Source organism: Uloborus diversus, chromosome 10, assembly GCF_026930045.1.
Source record: "Uloborus diversus isolate 005 chromosome 10, Udiv.v.3.1, whole genome shotgun sequence".
Lineage (NCBI taxonomy): Eukaryota > Metazoa > Arthropoda > Arachnida > Araneae > Uloboridae > Uloborus > Uloborus diversus.
The window spans coordinates 124,684,734-124,704,457 of record NC_072740.1 but is presented as its reverse complement, the minus strand read 5'-3'; the positions used below and the strand labels follow the sequence as shown (position 1 = coordinate 124,704,457).

At 33.0% G+C, this 19,724-nt stretch overlaps 1 protein-coding gene across 1 annotated transcript in view; it reads right to left on the bottom strand.

Annotated features, from left to right (window-relative positions):
* LOC129231835 (prolyl endopeptidase-like) overlaps nucleotides 1-19,724 on the bottom strand; it is a 100,068-nt gene that overhangs the window by 79,785 nt on the left and 559 nt on the right. The window contains exons 2-3 of the mRNA XM_054866215.1: nucleotides 12,707-12,834; nucleotides 3,587-3,682 (exon numbers count right to left, since the gene is read on the bottom strand). Of these exons, the coding sequence (XP_054722190.1) occupies nucleotides 3,587-3,682; nucleotides 12,707-12,834 (224 nt within the window). The remainder of the gene's footprint in view (nucleotides 1-3,586; nucleotides 3,683-12,706; nucleotides 12,835-19,724) is intronic.

The following is a 19,724-nucleotide window of genomic DNA, read 5'->3' as shown; positions in this document are numbered from 1 at the left end:
TATGCATCTAATTTTCTCAGATGATTGTGTGTCATTGATCATGGCAATCAGTAAATTTTCTGGATGACCACAAAAACCATTTCCTTGTACAAGAAGATCAACTACTAATTTCAGATTATTGCTGAGACATCTTAAGAAATGGATAACTTCCCAAAGATGCTATGCAGGAAGGCTCAGTTTTAGTGAGAAACCTAACTTTTACAGTGCATTCCACAATTTCATGTTAGGGCTCTTCTTGCACCAGTATATCAACTAAGTACAGAAAACCTGTGAAGTTGATCACCCTTGTAAGTTGACCGCCTTTTTTCAGGCACGGAATTAGCCCTTCTCATATAAATCAACCTTTGTAAGTTGATCACTAAAGTAGTGCACTGCAAGTGGTCAACTTACACAGGTTTCACTGTAAATTGTGTTCTGTCTGTGTAAGCCTTGCATGAGATAGTTTACCTGACGATTTGGCCAGACAATGATTTTGGATAATTTCCAGAACATATTGCTTGAATCCAGAACATTTCTATATCTACATAATTTAAATGGATCCCAAATCTAGAATGCTTGGAACTGCAACCTTTCTGGATTTTGGAATTTTCTGACTTTGGATTCTGATTCAAAAAAAAAAAAAAAAAAAAAAAAAAAAAAAACAGGGAAACTCTCCTGTCATGTGGTATTTGTCATGTTTTTTCTTGTTTCGCTAATTTTTACACTAAATTTCTTTAGTTTTGTATCAATCTGACACAAACTTATGAGAAGAAAAAAAGATTGATCATTAACCAAAAGATGTTAAAAGATTGCTGCGCAATTAGTGTAAATATGCTTATTTACGAATAACATGTGGCATCACAAAAATGTTTAAAAAAAAAAAAGCTGAACCGACAACACTGTTTTCAACAAGTAGTTTCCAAGCTTTAACAAGTAAGAACTTTAAAACTGGGGGGGGGGGGGGGGGGAAATCTTTAAGAGAAAAAGTTCCAGATTTTGGTTCTTCTGTATTTTGGGATTCCAAAATGGGGATCTCATACTGTATGCAGTTTAGTCACATTAATTTGACCACAAAATAAAATCTAGAAAATAAACTTTTCCCAGAGTGGACTGCTGCAACATATGCAGGAAGAGCATCAATAAGTTGCTGAGGGTGTTTAGTGGAAAGTTGAGCAATATTAACTTCTCAATCCGTGGCCAGCTGCACTAGGTTATAGGGTTAAGGATCTATGTTGCAAAAAACCCGATTGAAGTGGTCCCAAATTTTCAATTGGGTTCAAGATAGGGGATTTTTCTGGTCAAAGTGTGAGTGGTAAACTTTTCCTAATGCTCTTTGAACTACACACGGATATTGTGTGATTTGTAGCATGTCACACTGCTCTGCTGGTAGATATAACAATACTGTCGGCCCCGCATAATGTAATATCGTCGGTTCTATGAAATATTATTCGATTAAGCGGGGAAATTGATAACATTTGTCTTGAAACGTAATAATTGTAAATCAATAGATATATAAAGGAAATAACTAATTTTGTTTGTAAAAAGTTTTTGAAATAAGCTAAGTAAACAAAACAGTTTGCTAATTTATTCATATATTATAGTACATATGAAAATTATAAAAAAGTAATTTTCAACTTAAGTTAAAAAATGCTTGTCTTAGCACCTTATTTCAGTACAATACTTTTTGGAAAAATTTTTGTTATATTGGATCCCTTGTTCCAAGGTCTCTTGGGAATACTTTTCCAAGTCTTTTTCTCCCTTCTCGTCTGCAGTGATTTACATTTAATATTTTTCAATGTATTATTGTCTGAAATGTGTATATGTCTTTGTGTTATTTAATTTATTTATCCACTGTGATTTGTTTTTTGTAATGGCAACAACAAAAGAAATTAGATAGAATGGAGGAAATGTTTTGATAAAAACAAGTTTTTTCAAGCCTGTTGAAGGCAAAAGTATTGTTTTATATTTTTATGTCAACAATTGTTCTTGCTTAACTTATTTCTAATTTATTCAAAACAATTTTAACAAAAATATTTGCGAAAGCTGATAAATATTATTTGATTATCCGGGGAAATTACTTGATTAAACGAGGATCTTTAACATTGTGTCTATGGGGAAATATTCGGTTCCGGGGGTTTTATTCGTAAAAGCGGGGTATTCGTTTATCCGTTACTCGATTCAGTGAGGCTGACAGTATCTTGAAGAAAAACAATTTGCATGTAGAGGTGAACATGGTCCCTAAGGATAGATGTGTACATGTGTTGAGCTATCGTGCCTACCACATTGATGAGAGTACCCAAAGAACACAAAAACATTCCCTAGACCATAATGCTGCCTCATCCCTCTAGAATCCTTCTGGTCACTATTGCATGGTGTTTGCTTTAAGACATTTCCTCCATATATGCTCTCGTCTACCTGTCTGATGGAGTATAAAACATGATTCATTAGAAATACTGTTTCCACTCAGTGGCAGTCCAGGTGCTGTACTGGTCTGCAAATTTTAGCCTCCCTCGATGATGAACAGCAGTCAGCGTATGTGCATTAACCAGACATCTACGGCGGAGGCCCATACACACCAACTTCCACTGAACTGTGATTGTGGAGACACTGTTGGAAGCCCCTTTGTTCATCTGGATGGTCAGTTGCTCAACGGTTGCATATCTATTAGCTCAAACTCATCTCTTCAGCTGTTAATTACCTCAGCCATCGGCCCGTGGTACATCACATTTGCAATATCGCTTATTTTAGATAGTGTTGTTTTGTCATGCACGGTACACTCTTGTTACGGTGCCCAAAAACAGTTTCTGAAACTAACCATTTCGGAAATATCTCCATCCTTGATCCAAAAGCCATGGATCACACCGATTCAGATGTCAGATAAATCTCTCTGTTTCTGCATGACTACAAGAAGTGAAATGTTTTCAGAATGCCTACAAACAGTGATGTGGATCAGGTAAATGCCCAGTAGGAAGGTAAGTATTTTTTGGGTATTTACCTTCAGCTTGGGTAAATAGATAACTAGAACATATCCATCCAGATAACACCAAAAATGCATAGGGGAGGGGGGAGTGAAGTTTTTTGAACAAGACTGTTCCAGTCACTCAATTGCATGCATATGTAATGTAGATCTAAAAATCAGTAAGTAGTGTAGATTTAAAACAGTAAGTAGTGTAGGTGTAAGAATCGGATTTTAACTAGCCAGGTTTCAGCGATCATGGAAGGTTTGATATCATTGGAAGGGAGGGGTAAAAAAGTATGTCTAGAAATAGATTTGGTACTTGTTAAGTTGAAATGTGTGCATTTATCAACAACCAGTTAAACATTGCCGGAAAAAAAAAAGAACACATGAATGCTGCGGATAAGCGACTCGCTGATAATCGGGAGTTAACTGTATTTTTTTCATGGTTTATTCTATTAAATAATTGATGCAATATACTAACTTGAAGCATTTAGGGAATTTTTGGTAATCTGGATTTGTGATTAAATTCAAAATTATGCCAAATTCCTTACCACAACATTTTTTTTTTACAAGTCAAACATTTCAAGGTTCACTGTAACATTTAATTAAAAATAATAACCAAAAAGAATTTTTAGAAAAATATGTTACTTTTGATTCTGCAATCCAGTATTCATCAAGTAGTAATAATTATTTCCCTCTTTGAAAGGACAATAAAATTTTGGATAGTTCCACAAAGAGGTGATCCTATTTGAGAAGAGAACAAAATTCAGAGATAAAGATAAATATTACTCATTCAAAGCTTTGCAAAGATTTTCAAAGATCACTTGAATGCATTCAACCAGAATTTCAATTGCATAACAAAATGTGTACAACAGAAAACATACAATTTACATGCAAAAAAGTTTTTTTTTTCTTAAAAAAGATAAATAAAAATGCAGAAAATTTTAATAATACAATCAGAGGTTAAAATACAAATGTTTATGTGAAGGGGAGACTCCTTTCAAGCTTTATGCATGAAGAATATCAACTTTTTTGGGAGGGAGAGAAAAGTAGTTGGGTAATTGAGCAATTCCATTGTGACATTCAAACACTATTTTTAATGGCTAAACAAACATTTTGAGCACTAAATCAGTTAACAAATACTAACAAAGTATTTTAATCATATTTAACTATGCATTTGCTTGAATAATCGAGCTGAAACAAAACTGCAGGACTATTCAATTTTTTTAGAGAATTTTTTAAAATCTAGTGAAGGGTGTGACTCTTGTGAGTCATGAGTTTTCAACTGCACTCATATTACTAGAAAGTACTCATTACTAGAAAGTCCTGTCAATATTTTAATGCTTAATGACAATAGCATTTTTTTCTATTGAAAGACATTCAAATGAAACTTAATACATGATATTTATGATGAACTTAAATTTTTTTCGTGATGTGATGGGTATGACAAAATTTGTGACGGGTGCGACATTGTACGAAGTCCGCAACTTGGATGAGCAATTTCGAAAAGAACAGTGATCAGTACAGATAACAATCTTGGCAATAGTGAATATAAATTTACATTTCATTAGAAATGAAGCTAGTAATGGTTGTACATTTGTTTTAGCACTTCTTCAATGGCCGCTAACAAAGATAGATTGAGTGCAGCTTGTTTCGGAAATTCCAATTTTTTTTTTGAGCAATCACGATTGCTTATTGCTTTCATTTCACCGTCCTTGGCGTTTGGTTCCTTTTTCAGCTTGGACCAGGCACACCAGCACCACTGCCCACCGGCCTCTGCAGGCGCGGCTCCGAGCACTGCCTCCTGGAATCCGTTTCTCCTGGTTGGGGGCGTTCATGTCCTACACATACATGCACTCTCTCTCTCACACACATACAAGCCTTTACACACATACACACACCCTACCTGCATACAAACAGGTCTACGCACACACACAAGCCTACACATGCACGCACGTCTGCACACACACACAACTATACACACGTAACTGCCCAGGAGGAGGGGTAGGCTTGGGGGGACAGAAGCTGTTTCTAGAAACAATAGTCCCCAATGAGTAGGGCCCTGTCGCAACTCGTGATTGTGAAAAACATCATTTGAATTAAAATTTTCAGAATTCAAGTAAATTTTTAACTTTTTTCAGAAATATCACCTTTTAGGGAATAAACTTAACAGGGTCATCCATTAGCCTGCATATCTTTACTTATTTTTTTCTTTTTTAGAGTTAATATCTAAAACAGTAACATAACATAATGTATTAAAAATGTAATACTTTGTACCTCTGCCTGGGGTGGTTAGTGAAAAGAAAAAAAAGCTACATCAAGTGTTAAATCTGACTGGGAGAAAGATATATCATTTGAGTTGCAGTGATAGCTATATTTTACAATATAAACTTTGCAGTCTGTTCAGTTTAAACATTTTCAGAGCTGCTTTTTTAAAAGTTCTCTCTTCCCAGAACTTCATCTCTTCATTAATTCTAACTTGCAGATGACATTCACTCAGCTTACAGTGTTTGCTTCAATGTACAAGACTTTGTTTTGACTTAGCTCAATTTGATAACGTTGACTATATTCAGTCTCTCACAAATACAACTACTGTCCTGTTAAATATAATATGGTAAAAAATTTCCCCTGTAACGGAGAGAAGCAGTAGTTTGATAGTTATACATCATTTTAGATTGAGCTCTACAGCAATCGGAAATTTTTTTCACTTTTCATAGTTGAGAAAATTCCGTTTTCAGATCAGTTATGCTAGCAGTTTAAAATGTCCCATACAGCACATTTTTTGTCATGATGCAGTAACTTACTTCCGTAAAGGAGTAAATTGTTATCTTTTAACCATGTATAACTTGTAAATGTTTTAATTGGTTAATGAGGCTTTAAAATTCAACCCAAAGAACCTGTGCCATAATTCTGAGCAAAGTTTTGATGTTACATAACTTCAGTGTCTTTGACATTACTTTTTATCCCTTGAAAATAATTTGACTGAGGCATTTTCACAAAGCAGTGTAGTTATGGGAATGTGCACAGCTGATTATTTACAAGTACTTCCTTTAAAACTACTACACACCCTTGAAAATTTCCAAAAATTAAGGTCATGTTTTAAGATGTTCAGTTTAATTTTTTAAAACTAAATTGCTAATTTGTTAAGAAATAAAATGGTTTAATCTTCTAATTCATTTAGAAACTTAAAAGAGAACTTCTAAATGTTGTCGCACTCGTCACAATGATTTTATCACGCCCGTCACAAACTTTTGTCATACCCATCACACCAAAATTTTCCCAGAGATTAAAATTTTCTCAAACTTAAACATTGTACTCCTATTCAGACTTGCAAACATTTGACTTTTGGAAAGTTTCATGTTTTTCCATGGAGGAATGCATTTGATATGGTAGTTTAAGCATCTCTTTTGTGATGGGTGTCACAGTGAAACCTTATAACTTTCTTTCTACTAAAAATCCTGTAAAATATTTTGTTACCAAAAATTAAGTGTTCCAAAGGATAGACAAATGTCATAAATTGTAAATACAGACACATACAATAAAAATGCTGCTGCTTTAAATAGTAATTCTGGGTGAATGAAAATACTGTTTTTCCTAAATACAAGTAGAGTTATACAGTGAAATTTCTCTGGAGCGACCATTCATCGTTCTTGAAAAAAATGGTTGTTAATGGAGGTTGGTTACTCTTAGAGGTCATTTTCCAAAATGCAAATACAGCACCAATAGCTGTTATTTACCTTCTTCCTGCAGTGTATTAATCAAGAACATTATGATAAGAATGTATTTAAATAAACTATTTTTTTTTTAAATTTTTAATATAAAATACACTTTTACATGATTTTTCTATTTAAAAACTATTTATTAGCTTTAAAATAAGTTAAGAGATTCACCTGCTTCAGTTTCTTAATTTTTTCTAAAACAACTTTAGTTTCTAATTTAAATTTCAGCTGTAAAAATAAATTACTAATGTGCCCTTATGATTAGTGCAAGATAAGATTATCTACTTCTGTTAGAGTTAGTTGTGCTGGCTGATAGCTTTGATTGTATAATATTCCTCAACTGAGCAATTTCACCACCATCATTTTCCTCATCGGGATCTGATTGAGTGCCTGAAAGGCAAACACATTTTTTTTTTATTACTGATTTCCTTACTAATCTTCCTTTCTTGTGTAAGTTGACGACTTCTACACATTTCTTGAGCGTGAGATAACTCGACGGTGATGTACGGTGATAAAATGCAGAATGCAACTTCACTGAAACCAATTCTTGAGCTATTCAAATGAGCTAAAAATAGATTTTGCCCACTCTAATGAACCAAGAATGCTACATTGTAACCCCCCTTTCCCGTAAGCAACCAAGAAATTCCAAGAAACAACCTTTTAAAGAAGTTCTGTTCTTATGATTAAAGTGAATTACCAACATAAATAAAGCACAAATTATAAAGAAAATACAGCATATAGCTATTTCAAGGCTACAATGGAGCCTTTTCATCAGTGCAAGAAGCTCACCAACACAGCCAAAAGTCGAGGGGGGAACTCACTTGAGTTCTCTCTTGCACTGATGAAGAGGCTTCATTATAGCTATGAAGTAGCTATAGGCTGTATTTTCTTTACAATTTCTGCTTTATTTACATTGGTTTTAAACTTTAATCATATTGTACCACAAAGCTTAAATGGTAATTTTTCATTTAAGTTCTATTCTTATCAACCGCCCTCAATGATGGGCGCACGCTTGACTTGCCTTGAGACGTGCATATGCAACCTTAGCTTCCCAAAGGTCCAAAAAACAACACCCTCCTTTTTATGACATTTTTGAGGTTCAAAACTGAGTGAAAGAAAGGAACACGTTTAGACCCACAGGAGAATAGATTTTAATCCCTTACTCTGGTTTCTTTCCACCTTCATTAACATGAGAAAACTGATCAGTGTAAAACTAAATGTTCTATTGCTTTTCTTTTGTTGACACTTTCTTTTTGCGTTTCCTCTAACAAAAAATCCTATATTTTTTAATGCTGAGGTTTACGATTTACCGGTCGTTGTAAGAGGTTTTAATGGCCCCCACATATGACCAAAGGTATTTTAACATTAGTGATGTACGGGGAAAATTTGGTGGGTCAAAAAAGTAGTTGTTAATGGAGGTGGTCGCTCATAGAAGTTTCACTGTATTATGATAACTTTAGGCTCGGCAATAAAAAGATAACTTTTATGAAACTTTCTTTACGATTTCAGAAACCTCATGTTATTTGCTTGAATTCGATATATTATTTGTAGCAATAAAACAATTTTTAAATTTCAACCAACATGTCCACTTTTTCCTGGAATGTGTCAAACTTTTAAACTGCTCGACATTGAAAATGCAACACCAAGAAGGAGTGGTCAGAAAGTGATGAAATTTGGAAAAAAGACAGAGACAGCAAGGAAAAATAAATTATCTTAATTTCAAAATGATAGGCAAAATACAGAGCGAGAATGGCGTTGACTCAATAGGATGTAGGACCACCGCGGACAGCGATACACGAAGAAACACGTCTAGGCATAGAGTCAATAAGGGTGCGGATGGTCTCCAGAGGGATGGCTCTTTATTCCCTTTCAACCATTTGCCACAGTTCGTCTTCTGAACGAGGCAGGGACAGAGTCTGCAAACGACGTCTAATCACATCCCACACATGTTCGACTGGTGACAGGTCAATAGAGTATGGTGGACAGGGAAGCACCTGTGTGCCTTGGAGAGTATGTTGGCAGATGCGAGCACTGTGTGGTCGGGCGTTATCCTGCTGAAAAATTGCATTAGGTAGCCCTTGAAGGTAAGGGATTGCCACCGGCCGCAGCACATAATCCAAGTATCGTTGGAACGTCATAGTGCCCTGAATACGAACTAGAGGTGATATGAAATTTTACGCAATTGCGCCCTAAACCATTATGCCACGTTGTCGTGCGGTGGGACACTCCAAAGTTACTGCTGGATTAGATCTGTCTCCAGGTCGACACTACACATGTATGCGGCGACTATCACTGGGTAAACAGAAGCGGGATTCATCTGAGAACACTATATTTTGCCATTCTGTCATCCATGCTGCTCTAGTCGGGCACCATACTAAACGTTGCTGTCTATGTTGTGGGGTCAATGGCAGTCTTCTTAGTGGACGCCGTGATTGCAGACCATGTGCGACCAAACGACGGGATATGGTTCTGGTTGACACGGGAACATTCAGGGTATCTTGCACCTGTTGCAGAATCAAGGAACAAGTGACTTGTGGGTCTGCTACAGCTTGTCGGTGGATGTGTCAATCCATGCGTTCTGACGTCACTCTGGCTGCCCGTGCACCCCTCAATCTTACCACATTTCGTTGTTCCAACCATCTTCGGCACAGCTGATACATTGCGCTCGCATCCATGTGGGTATCAGCTGCGATTTGACGTACGGACCAACCTTCCCTTCTCAGTCCGATCAAAATACCCCTCGTAAAATCGTCTATCTGCTGGAAGTGCCTTCATTGACGTTGGCCAGGCAATTCTCCAGTCAGAAATAACAACACAAATATTGCATATTCTGCAAGTTTCTTCCCTTATAGGGTAGACCGACCAGTGAATGAACAGTTAAGCACAATTTCATTTTTTAAAAATCCTAGTAATTTTAAATTCTTTACTATACAGATTGTGATATCTAAAACATTTTAATTGATCTATGTAAATATCTCTAAAAAATCGCGGGAACTTAAATGATACCGCTTCTGACTTTTTTAGGTGTTTAACCCTTTCTGGCGCGGTGGTCACAAAAAAGGACACCAATTTTAAAAATTTCTTTAAAAAAAAGTTTTTTCTTTAAAACTCCAAAAATCGCTGCATTAGTAGCTTTTATTTATCTTTAATGCACACAGATGGCAGTACTATTAAATATGACTCTCTTTGTTGGCTTAATTTCTTGTTTAAAATACCTCAATTTTCAAGCTCAAATACAATATTTTTTTAAAGATTTTAAAATTTACACCATAACCTAAAGTAGTCAACCATTTTCCCTCAGGAATCCTGAGCTAATCAATCATAATTTTGCAAAAGATTCGAGTTAATATTTGAATGCATAAATAAAGTTTCTTTCCAGGTGTCCCCAAATATGGACACCGCCGTTCTAGAACACTGATCTCACTGTTGCGGGTGAAAGATGTAATTTGATACATTTCGGAGAAGGGGGACCCAAAAGAATAGTTTTCAACGGGCTTTTGTTTATTTATTTTGGGTTCTTGACCCAGAACAGATGAATTTGAAGGCCCATGACTGCACGCATTTCAGATCTGCTTTTCCTACCAGACAGTTGTATACTTTTTTTATTCTCAGCTTTGATATTATTTTTTCTGTAAATGGTATTATACAGTCGTATTTTTTCATTGAATATTTTATACCACGAAAAGAATGCACATAATGCACGAACAATGTGCCAAAAATATTTTTGACATTTTAAAATGCTTATTTTAGATAATTTTTATGAACTTTCTTGAATTTTACTTCATCTTTATTTTGGAATTTTTATAGTAAAAATATTAGATTTTGTGTTCTAAATATTCTTAAAGGCAAAAATTATTGAAATAATTGGTAAAAATGCTTAAGAACTTATTCTTAATTAATTAATATTATTGAATATTCTTAATTACTCCAATTGTCATACGAGGTAAACATAACTACTTCAGAAAACAATTTCTGCTCTAGGAGGGCGGTGGTCACAAACGGGGACACTACCCCCAGCTGGAGGAGGTGAATTTAAAAAAATTTTGACTGTAAAATCTATGTCCAGGTAACCAATTTATCCCATCCATTGTGTTTTTTTATTATATTTCTAAAATATTGATGACCCGCGCCTGTAAGGGTTAAAGAAGAAACGGCACAACAAACCAGTAAATGAACACAAATTGGTCCAGTGAATGAACATGATAAATTTTGATTCAAAAAGAAACTAAGTTTCTTTGAGATCTACCTATATAACTATCTATATCTATTTATCTATCTATCTATTTATATAACTATCCATATCTATCTATCTATCTATATAACTATCTATATCTATTTATATAACTATCTATATCTATCTATCTATATCTTTTTATATCTCCATCCATCTATCAATTCACCTTTCTATCTATTTTTCTATCTACACATCTATCGATCTATCTCTATGTCTATTTACCTATTTATCAATGTACTTATCTATTTTTTGATCTATCTATCTACTTATCTGTCTATCTGTCTATCTACCTAACTATCTATCTATCTATCTGTCTATCTACATAGCTATCTATTTATCTATCTGTATATCTAAATATCTACCAATCTTTTATCCTAATGAATCTATTTATCTATCTATCTATCTACCTATCTGTCTATCGACCTATTTATCTGTCTGTACATCTAAATATCTACCAATTTATTATCCTAATCAATCTATTTATCTATCTATTTCCTTATCAGTATATCTACCTATCTATATCTATACACCAATCTATATCTATCAGTCTATCTACCTGTCTATATACTACCTACTGTCTCTCTCTATCTATCTATCAAGAGAGATAAAGATATAGAAAGATAGATGTAGGTAGGTAGGTCAATATACAGATAGAGATATAGATAGATAAAAGATAAAACTCAGTAAAAAGTGAATTGTTTACAAAGACAAAAATAAAGAAATTATAAAATATATAATGAAATACATAAATAAATAGGCATATAAAAACTATCTGCATTACAAATAAGTACGAAAATATCTCAAAGAAACTTCAAATTTCATTTTAAATCAAAAGAAATTTTGCCATTGTTCATTCACTGGGTTTTCGCAATTTTCCGTACCCAGTGACTGAACACCCCTCTTACCTGAAAATCTACGCATTCTGCATTCACTGAAACAATTTAAATCTATAGCCTAAATATGTATACTTAATTTTTCTTTCGTAGAGTTAAAAATAAAATTTGTCGATAAAAATAATATGTATCAAAATAATTGCTAGCACGAAACCAGCCTTATTATTTTGAAAGAGAGAAAGAACGATTCACGGCAATAAAAATTTCAAATTTTTTCCAGGAAAAAAATACGTATCCAAAGTAACCAATCAGGTGTCAGATAGCTTAGAATATCAATAAAGAACACTTCTGTAGTGAATTTATTCAGAAAAAATTTTCATTCACTGGTCGGTCTACCCTATCTTACTTCACGTACGTCGGAGAGCAGGTGACATCACACATCATTTACATAACTCAGTAATGTAAGTCTACACTAAAATTTGCATAAATTTCTGAACACTCCTTCTTGGTGTTGCATTTTTAATGTCGAGCAGTGTATGTGGTTCCACATTGTATAAGTTTGTGTTAAATGCTTTATGCTTCTCCTGAAATATTATCTTAATTCTGAACTATTTATAACATTTATTTCACTTCATTTACAAATATCCTAAAATTTTAAATGAAGCATAAATTTAACTTTTAATAAAATAAAATGGGTATAAAAGGGAGAAAGCATTTGTATTGCTTTGAGTAACTCATTTCCATGTACCTAATAAAGTGCTGAAAAAATTGAATCACAATAGCATCAAAAAATATTCATCCACACTTTAGAGATAACTATTAAAAAATTAAACGAAAACTCTAAATCCTATTAAGGATGCAATAAGACTGCGCATTTCACTTCATCAGTGACGGAAATGATGTAGGAAAAAGTTGAAGCAAAAAAACCTCTTTCTATGAAGATCAGTTTTCTGGTTTACTGGAATACCAAGAAAATAATAACCTTTCTTTAATTTGCTCACGGATTGGGCAACTTTCAAGAAATGGAATGGTTAAAGCATTTTGCTCTTGAATAAATTTCTTTGTTTCTTCTGAATCGGCATCTTCCAACCATCTATAAGGATCAGGAACCTAAAACAAAACATATATAAGAAATTTAGAGCAAAAAAAAAGGGGGGGGGGAATTAATAGTTTGGAGAATACAAATAAATTAATGTTCCCATTAAATTAGTATGTTTCTCAAAAGTTTGAATCCCCAACCAAGTTAACAAGACTGAAAATTTCAATTCATACTTTTTGTTAAAGAAAATATAAGTAGCACATTGAATATAGCTAGGGGAGCAGTTTAGTGTCTTGAAAGTAAAAAAGTTTTTTTTTTTTTTTTCTGTTTTCTCCATGCTACAAAGAAATCTTTCATGTGTAATTACGACAAAAACTTCAAAATAGTCAATCAGTAATAAGTCCTCAACCCAACCATTTTCATATTTGTCAGTCGGATAAAGATCCAGTACTCACCTGAAACTGTTCAACCCATAACAAGAAACTACAATCCTATCGAGATATTAGCATTTTTTGAAACTTTTCAAACACAGGTAATTCCAGAAGATCACCATTAATTGGTGCTGAGTTCTTTGAAATAATGTTATTCAAGTGTACAAAAAGGATAGATTCCATTTAAGTATGAAAAAACAAAACAATTTTCTATTTGAACACAAATCTATTTCATCAAACCAATTAGATTTAGGAATGCTACTAGCTGCATTGCTCGGCTTTGCACGGTCTACCTCGAAATAAAAAGTTATGTCAAGTGACTCATGTTCAACAATCAGGCTTCATTTAGAGACAAAAAAATACGGTAAAATTTCCGTTCAAAATTATCATTCTTAAAGAAAGAAATCGGCAAATCAAAAATTCTTGAATAAATTAAATGCAACCCATACAACTAAAATCCTTAATTATCTTCTGCTGGCAGTACAAAAAAAAAAAAAAAAAAGAAAGAAAAAAGATATATCACCAAATAATAATCAAAAGTGTAAAATTTTACCTCAAAACAAAAACAAAATTTCATTTAGTAACAGGCGAGGAAAAAAAAACCCTTCTTGAATGGTTTTATTTATGCTAATTTAAAATGAGATCATGCAAATGATAATTTTTCGATATGAAAATGCAGTTCCATTAGGCCTAAGAATGCTTTTAATTTTTCCCTGATGATTTTAAAGCCTTGTTGTTGTTTTTTTTTTTAATTCGAAGAGAGTAAATCAATTTTAGGAATATTTTTCTAGGATTTTTGAATGGGACCTAAAGCAAGAAAATCGGATAAATTATTTCAGGTAGAAAGAGTCATTCAATGCCATTTTCAGGTTTTGAAATTGAAATTTGATTGGTTTGGTACTTTTTTGACTTTTGGTACTTTTCTGTATTAATTGTTGTCTCGTCTCGCTATTTATCTTATACTTGACAAGAGACCTAATATTTAGAAATTATATAATGCCTTGAGGATTTGCATAGAGGTAAGGCATTATTATCTGGAACAGATATTTACACAACTATACAGTAAACTCCCGATTATCTGTGGAGTAGGGCTGCAGGGTAACCGCAGATAATGCGTTTCAAAGTATAAAATTATACTAGTGTATGCAATAGCTTTAGAAAGATTACATTTAAACTAAGCTAAAAATGTATGTAAAAACTAAGAACGGATTGCTCATTATTGCAAATCGATCATACACATACAAAAGCAAATGGTGCAAACATATTAACTGAATCAGATCAAGCTAGAATCATGAACACCAAAAATGCAAAGGAGAGGGGGAATTTTTTTGAACAAGACTGTTTCGCTCACTTGATCATGCATGTAAGTCGTGCAGATAAAAAAATTAGTAGGTAGTGTAGATGTAAAGTAATAAGTATTGTAGATTTAAAAATCAGGTTTAAGCGACCATCGAAGGTATGATGTCATTAGATGGGAAGGGGTAGAATAAAATAGGAATGTCTTTTAGAAATAGATTTTGCACTTGCCAAGATAAAATATGTGCATTTATCTGTGTAATCATCCACAGACATTTTTTTTTTATTCAACGCGTCAAAGTATGCAGATAATCTGGAGTTAACTACTGGTAAAAAAATTTCACAAGAAATCAAAACAAACAAAAGAAACTAAGAAGATGAAATTCTTGAAGTTCATAAACTTCGAACAAAAGACTAATACAAAGCCGAATCAAACCTATGCTGATCAGGAGAAAATCATTGAAAATTGATGTTGATATTGGAAAATAATCGTTTCTCGAAGAGCTATAAAGCTATAAACACAACCAGCTATAATTAGAGTACAACTAGTTATAAATTCAAAATAACAATAATAATACACACCACAAAAGAAACACACATACACACACAAAATAATTTGTCTAAAACTAACACTCAACAGACCGAATTATTTGAAGATGAAGGATTTCAAAACAATTAGAGAAGGTGTATCACCCACTGTTAACAGTACCTCTGACCCGTATGAATTCAGAAAGAGTATTTTCAACTGCAGGAAATTTGTGTACTAAAATGAATAGCAGGCTTAGCAACAATTCAGTAGAATACATTATATTTCTTACTGTTATTAATATTTTATTATGAAATTTGTTCCTTCATTTTATTATTTGTTCATAATATGTTTTTATATGCATAACACAATTTTTGTACAAAATCATGAACTATGGTAACAAAACAATATTTCCCCCCATTTTTTGAGAAATTTCTAATACTAGTATTCCCGTACCTCGTTTTAAAAAATACTGAATACACCAGCATTGCATTTTTGGTCTGGTATTGCAATCCCTAGGCATAACATAAGGCACATTTTAGGACATTTAGGACTAAGTTCAAAATTTTAAGACCATTTTTAAAAAATGAGGAATTTTAAGAAAATTCGGATAACTCCTCCCCTTGATGTTAATGCAAGCAAAATGAGTGACAAGAGATTGAAACGGAAAGAAAAAAAAGCATATTGAACAAAAAATTCTCAACTGCAAGATATTGTAGAAAATACTTATTACAAACTTTCTCCTTCTATATGCAGGAGTCTGGCCAGGAGAAATTCGGGTCAGTTAACCAACCCTTCACAAAAATCAGATCAACCAAAATGGATCCTCCTTTCTCAAAATTCTGATAAACTACAACGGATTTTTCACAAATTGTGTATTGAAAGAGCAAATCTGAAATCAAAATGCATATTTCCGTGTGTGAATCAATAATTTTTGAAATCTTTTTAAGTTAAATTAGAGGGATAAACTTACACAAAATTGGTTAATTTTGCAAAAAAAAGGCACTCTTGTGATACGCCCTGCATGCAAGCGATAAATAACCCACACTATCAAATAAATTTCATGCTTGTTTCTTCAAAAGAAAACAGCTGAAAGTCAGTTTTGTTTTTAAGTAATTTTGCTTGTTTGTTTTATCATAGCCGTTTTGCAGTGGTTTTGGTATAAACTTTTTCTCCCCATAAGCATAAGCACTTTTCTCCCCGCGATTTAAACAATAATAATAAAAAATGTCAGCGAAATGAACTTAGAACTGCAAACAGACAGTAGGGGTGGGGGAAAAACGTGATCACTTCAGATAGGGTTACCAGCTTTAAAATTATCACATAAAATCATCAACTGGTCTAAAATTAGCATCTGGCGTAAGTAAATCTCTTTATAGTGACTTAATATATTCCCATTATTTTACCAGCTTGGCAATGGTACAACGTTTCAACAATGTTATTTTCGGAGAAAATTATTTGGATTTAAATTCATCTTTTTCAGTCAAAAATTAAAAAAGTTGAATTGATACGGTGTAATTTTATTTTTGCTTCTACTCTGTTGATAGATATTAATGATATGTTTATCATAGGCCTCTAAAATGCAATTTTAAAATAACTTCACAAAAAATATTTCTTTTATAAGCCGTTTTTATACTTTTGATGCCCTTCACTGAGAATTGTGATCTCTTTGCATCCACTATGGGAATTGGATCTTTCGAATTTTTGAAGTTTAGTATGTTTTGTTAAGAGGTAAACAAACAAAATCTTGAAATACACCGTTAGCTCAGTCATTTCCAGCCGAGGACTGCAGTTTCATGCTTTTCTGCGTTAGCCCTGGCTAATGGTAATTAACTGAAACAAAATCTGTTTATATTTTTTTAAAAGTCACGAAATTTATAAGTTTTAAACAAAATTCCATGACTGTCTTGGATTAAAGAGTTTAATTCTGAATCACCGACTGAATTTTATTTATATTTATTAGTTGAGTCGACCAGTTTTGCACGGTCTACCTCGAAAATAAAAGTAATGTCAAGTGACACATGTTCAACAATCAGACTTCAATTAGAGAAAAAAAAAAAAAAATACTGTGTAAAATTTCCTGTCAAAATCATCATTCTTAAAGAAAATGGCAAATAAAAAATTCCCGTATAAATTCAACACAACCCTCTATAAATACAACTAAAATCCTTGATTATCATCTGCTGGCAGTGCAAAAAAAAAAAGTCTTGTTCCCAGACTTAGATAAAATGAAAAGCTTTCTGCGAACACAAATCCCAAGTGGAAAATTTTCTGCAAATAATTAATTTCCCTAACTCACCCTTGAATTGAGAATTAAATTTATATTCAAATACAAAAGAGACAAAAAAAAAGTGCTCTAAATTATTTATTTTATTTTTTTTGCAATAACATACGTAGTTTATGCTTATTTTTTTTACCAACTAAAGAAAACTGCCAAATCCATTATTTTTTTTCACACAGGTGCTTTCAAAGGCTTTTGGAGAAAAGCTTTAACAGAAATAAACTGGGATAGTTTTATTAAAATTAACATTAGCAGTTTGAAAAAAATTCCTGCAGTGCCAAAAATTTTCTGCTAACGCCGTTCGCGCGTTCGTCTATATTATGCAAGACTGCCTGTTCCATTTCTTGTATAATTTAACAAAATGTAGAATGGTATATAGATATTGATACTTGAGGGCTGCTTATCTCCCGAGAGAGCGATGCCCCCCCCCCCCAAATACTTGAAAAACTCAAAAGAATGATATTCTCAACAGAAACGAAAAAAACCCAACCAAAAGTTTCAATGATGCAGTCATCTCAAAATTTTGCTTTTTTTACAAAAAAAAAAAAAAAAATCTGCAAAATTAAATGATTTTAAACACAAACATTTGATTTTCACAAAAAAAAGGAGCTTGTGAAAAATCCTGCACACCCCTGATATGAGACACATTTCGGAATCTTCGAGTTCTACGAATATTGTACTGCTTTTGAAAATAAACAACTTAGAATGAAAAAACACAAGAAAGTCAAGAATTGTCGTCAACTTTGCAATTGAGACCTAGACGTCCAAATGTAGCACAGGCTTCTAATAGAACTGGTGTGCCTCTGATAGGTCAGTTATCCATTCTTATAAATGTTGCTTTAAAGGATATAAATAATTACAAAAGAAGATTTCTCTGAAAGTAGTCATTACAGCACAGTATCTCAAATCCAGAATGCTCGGGATCGCAAACTTTCTGACAAAAAAAAGTAGTGAAAAGTATCCTGTCGGGCAATATTTATCACATTTCTCCTTGTTTTGATAAGATCTGGCTAAATTTATTTTATTTTTGATTAATCAGAATGAAAGTATACTTCATTATGCTGCCCTGGGAGGTTTGAGACTTAACCAGTGACTGGTACCATATGCAGACTTCAACAAACCAGTTTGTATCAAAATTTCAAGACATCATATTCTTTTGCTTTGTTTTGCAAAGATCTTGAAAACAATCTTAAGTGTGCATAGAAAAATTTGAATTTGCAAGTTTAAGACAAAAGCCACCATCCGTGACTTTCGCCAACTTTTAGTCAGTCACAAAGGATGGCAGTTTAACGAGGCTCAGTTGGGTCATTTTCAGAAAAAACAGGAATTTTGTTGCTGATTTTAAAAAAAAATAAAATTTCTCCTATTATGTTAACTACCTAAATTAAGTTAGATCTATCCTAATTTAATAATTCTATTATACACTGGTTCAGATCAAGCGAGCAAATATTTAAGTTTCTTAAATTACTTTGTTAGTGCCACATCCATGGACAAACTGTGTCCACAGATGTGATGTCCATGGATGTGATAAAAACAACCATTTTCTACATTTAAGAACATGTGCTTTTGAAGTTTTGACTTGAAAGTTAAAAAACAAAATTTTATATTTAATATTATCAATTCATTGAATTATTGTACTATCTTACCAGATAATTTTAAATTTGTGTGAACCACAGATGTGATGATCTTTACTTTTTATAAATCAAGGACAAAAACTTTAAATAAAGTCACAGAAATCTCCCCCGCGCCCTAAATAAAGCTTCTATCCCACTAAACAAAATGACTTCTTGAGAGTTGATCCTTCAACCAATACAGTTTGATGCCGCAACCTGGAAGAATTTATTGGCACTTTCTTTTCAGTCCAGATGTGATTATTTCTCTGGTTACAAGCATTAAACTTGCAATCAAATAAATATGAAAATTAAGTTGAACTTTAAATTTTTGAGAAGTGTGTATACTTGATCTAAAATATAGCTTAATCAGCTAATTTCTTGTTTGGTGTATGAAATATAAAGTATGGAAACAAAAAAAGATAAGTGGTTACAGTCCACGGATGTAATAAATCAGTCTGAGGCCAAAATTTAAACAATAAATAAGATATTTTTTTCTCATTTAGAAACTTCAATATATTCTATCAGTTGTATTAAAGTGTTTTATTCACTGGAATTATTTTCTTAACTTTTATTCTTTATAGTAAAAACCAGAAACAGATTCCTGATTTTTCTGAGAATGGTCCAGTTAGACAAATTTATATCCTGTCTTTTTCCTATATTATGTTCTCTACATGATAATTATGATTGCATTCTTTTGTTTTAATTTTGCACTACGGAAGGGGGAAGAGTAATAAATTGACTTTTTACATTAAGTTCTTCACAGTACCTCACATGGCTATTTTCTAAACCTTTCATAGTACTTGGGTTGGGTCCG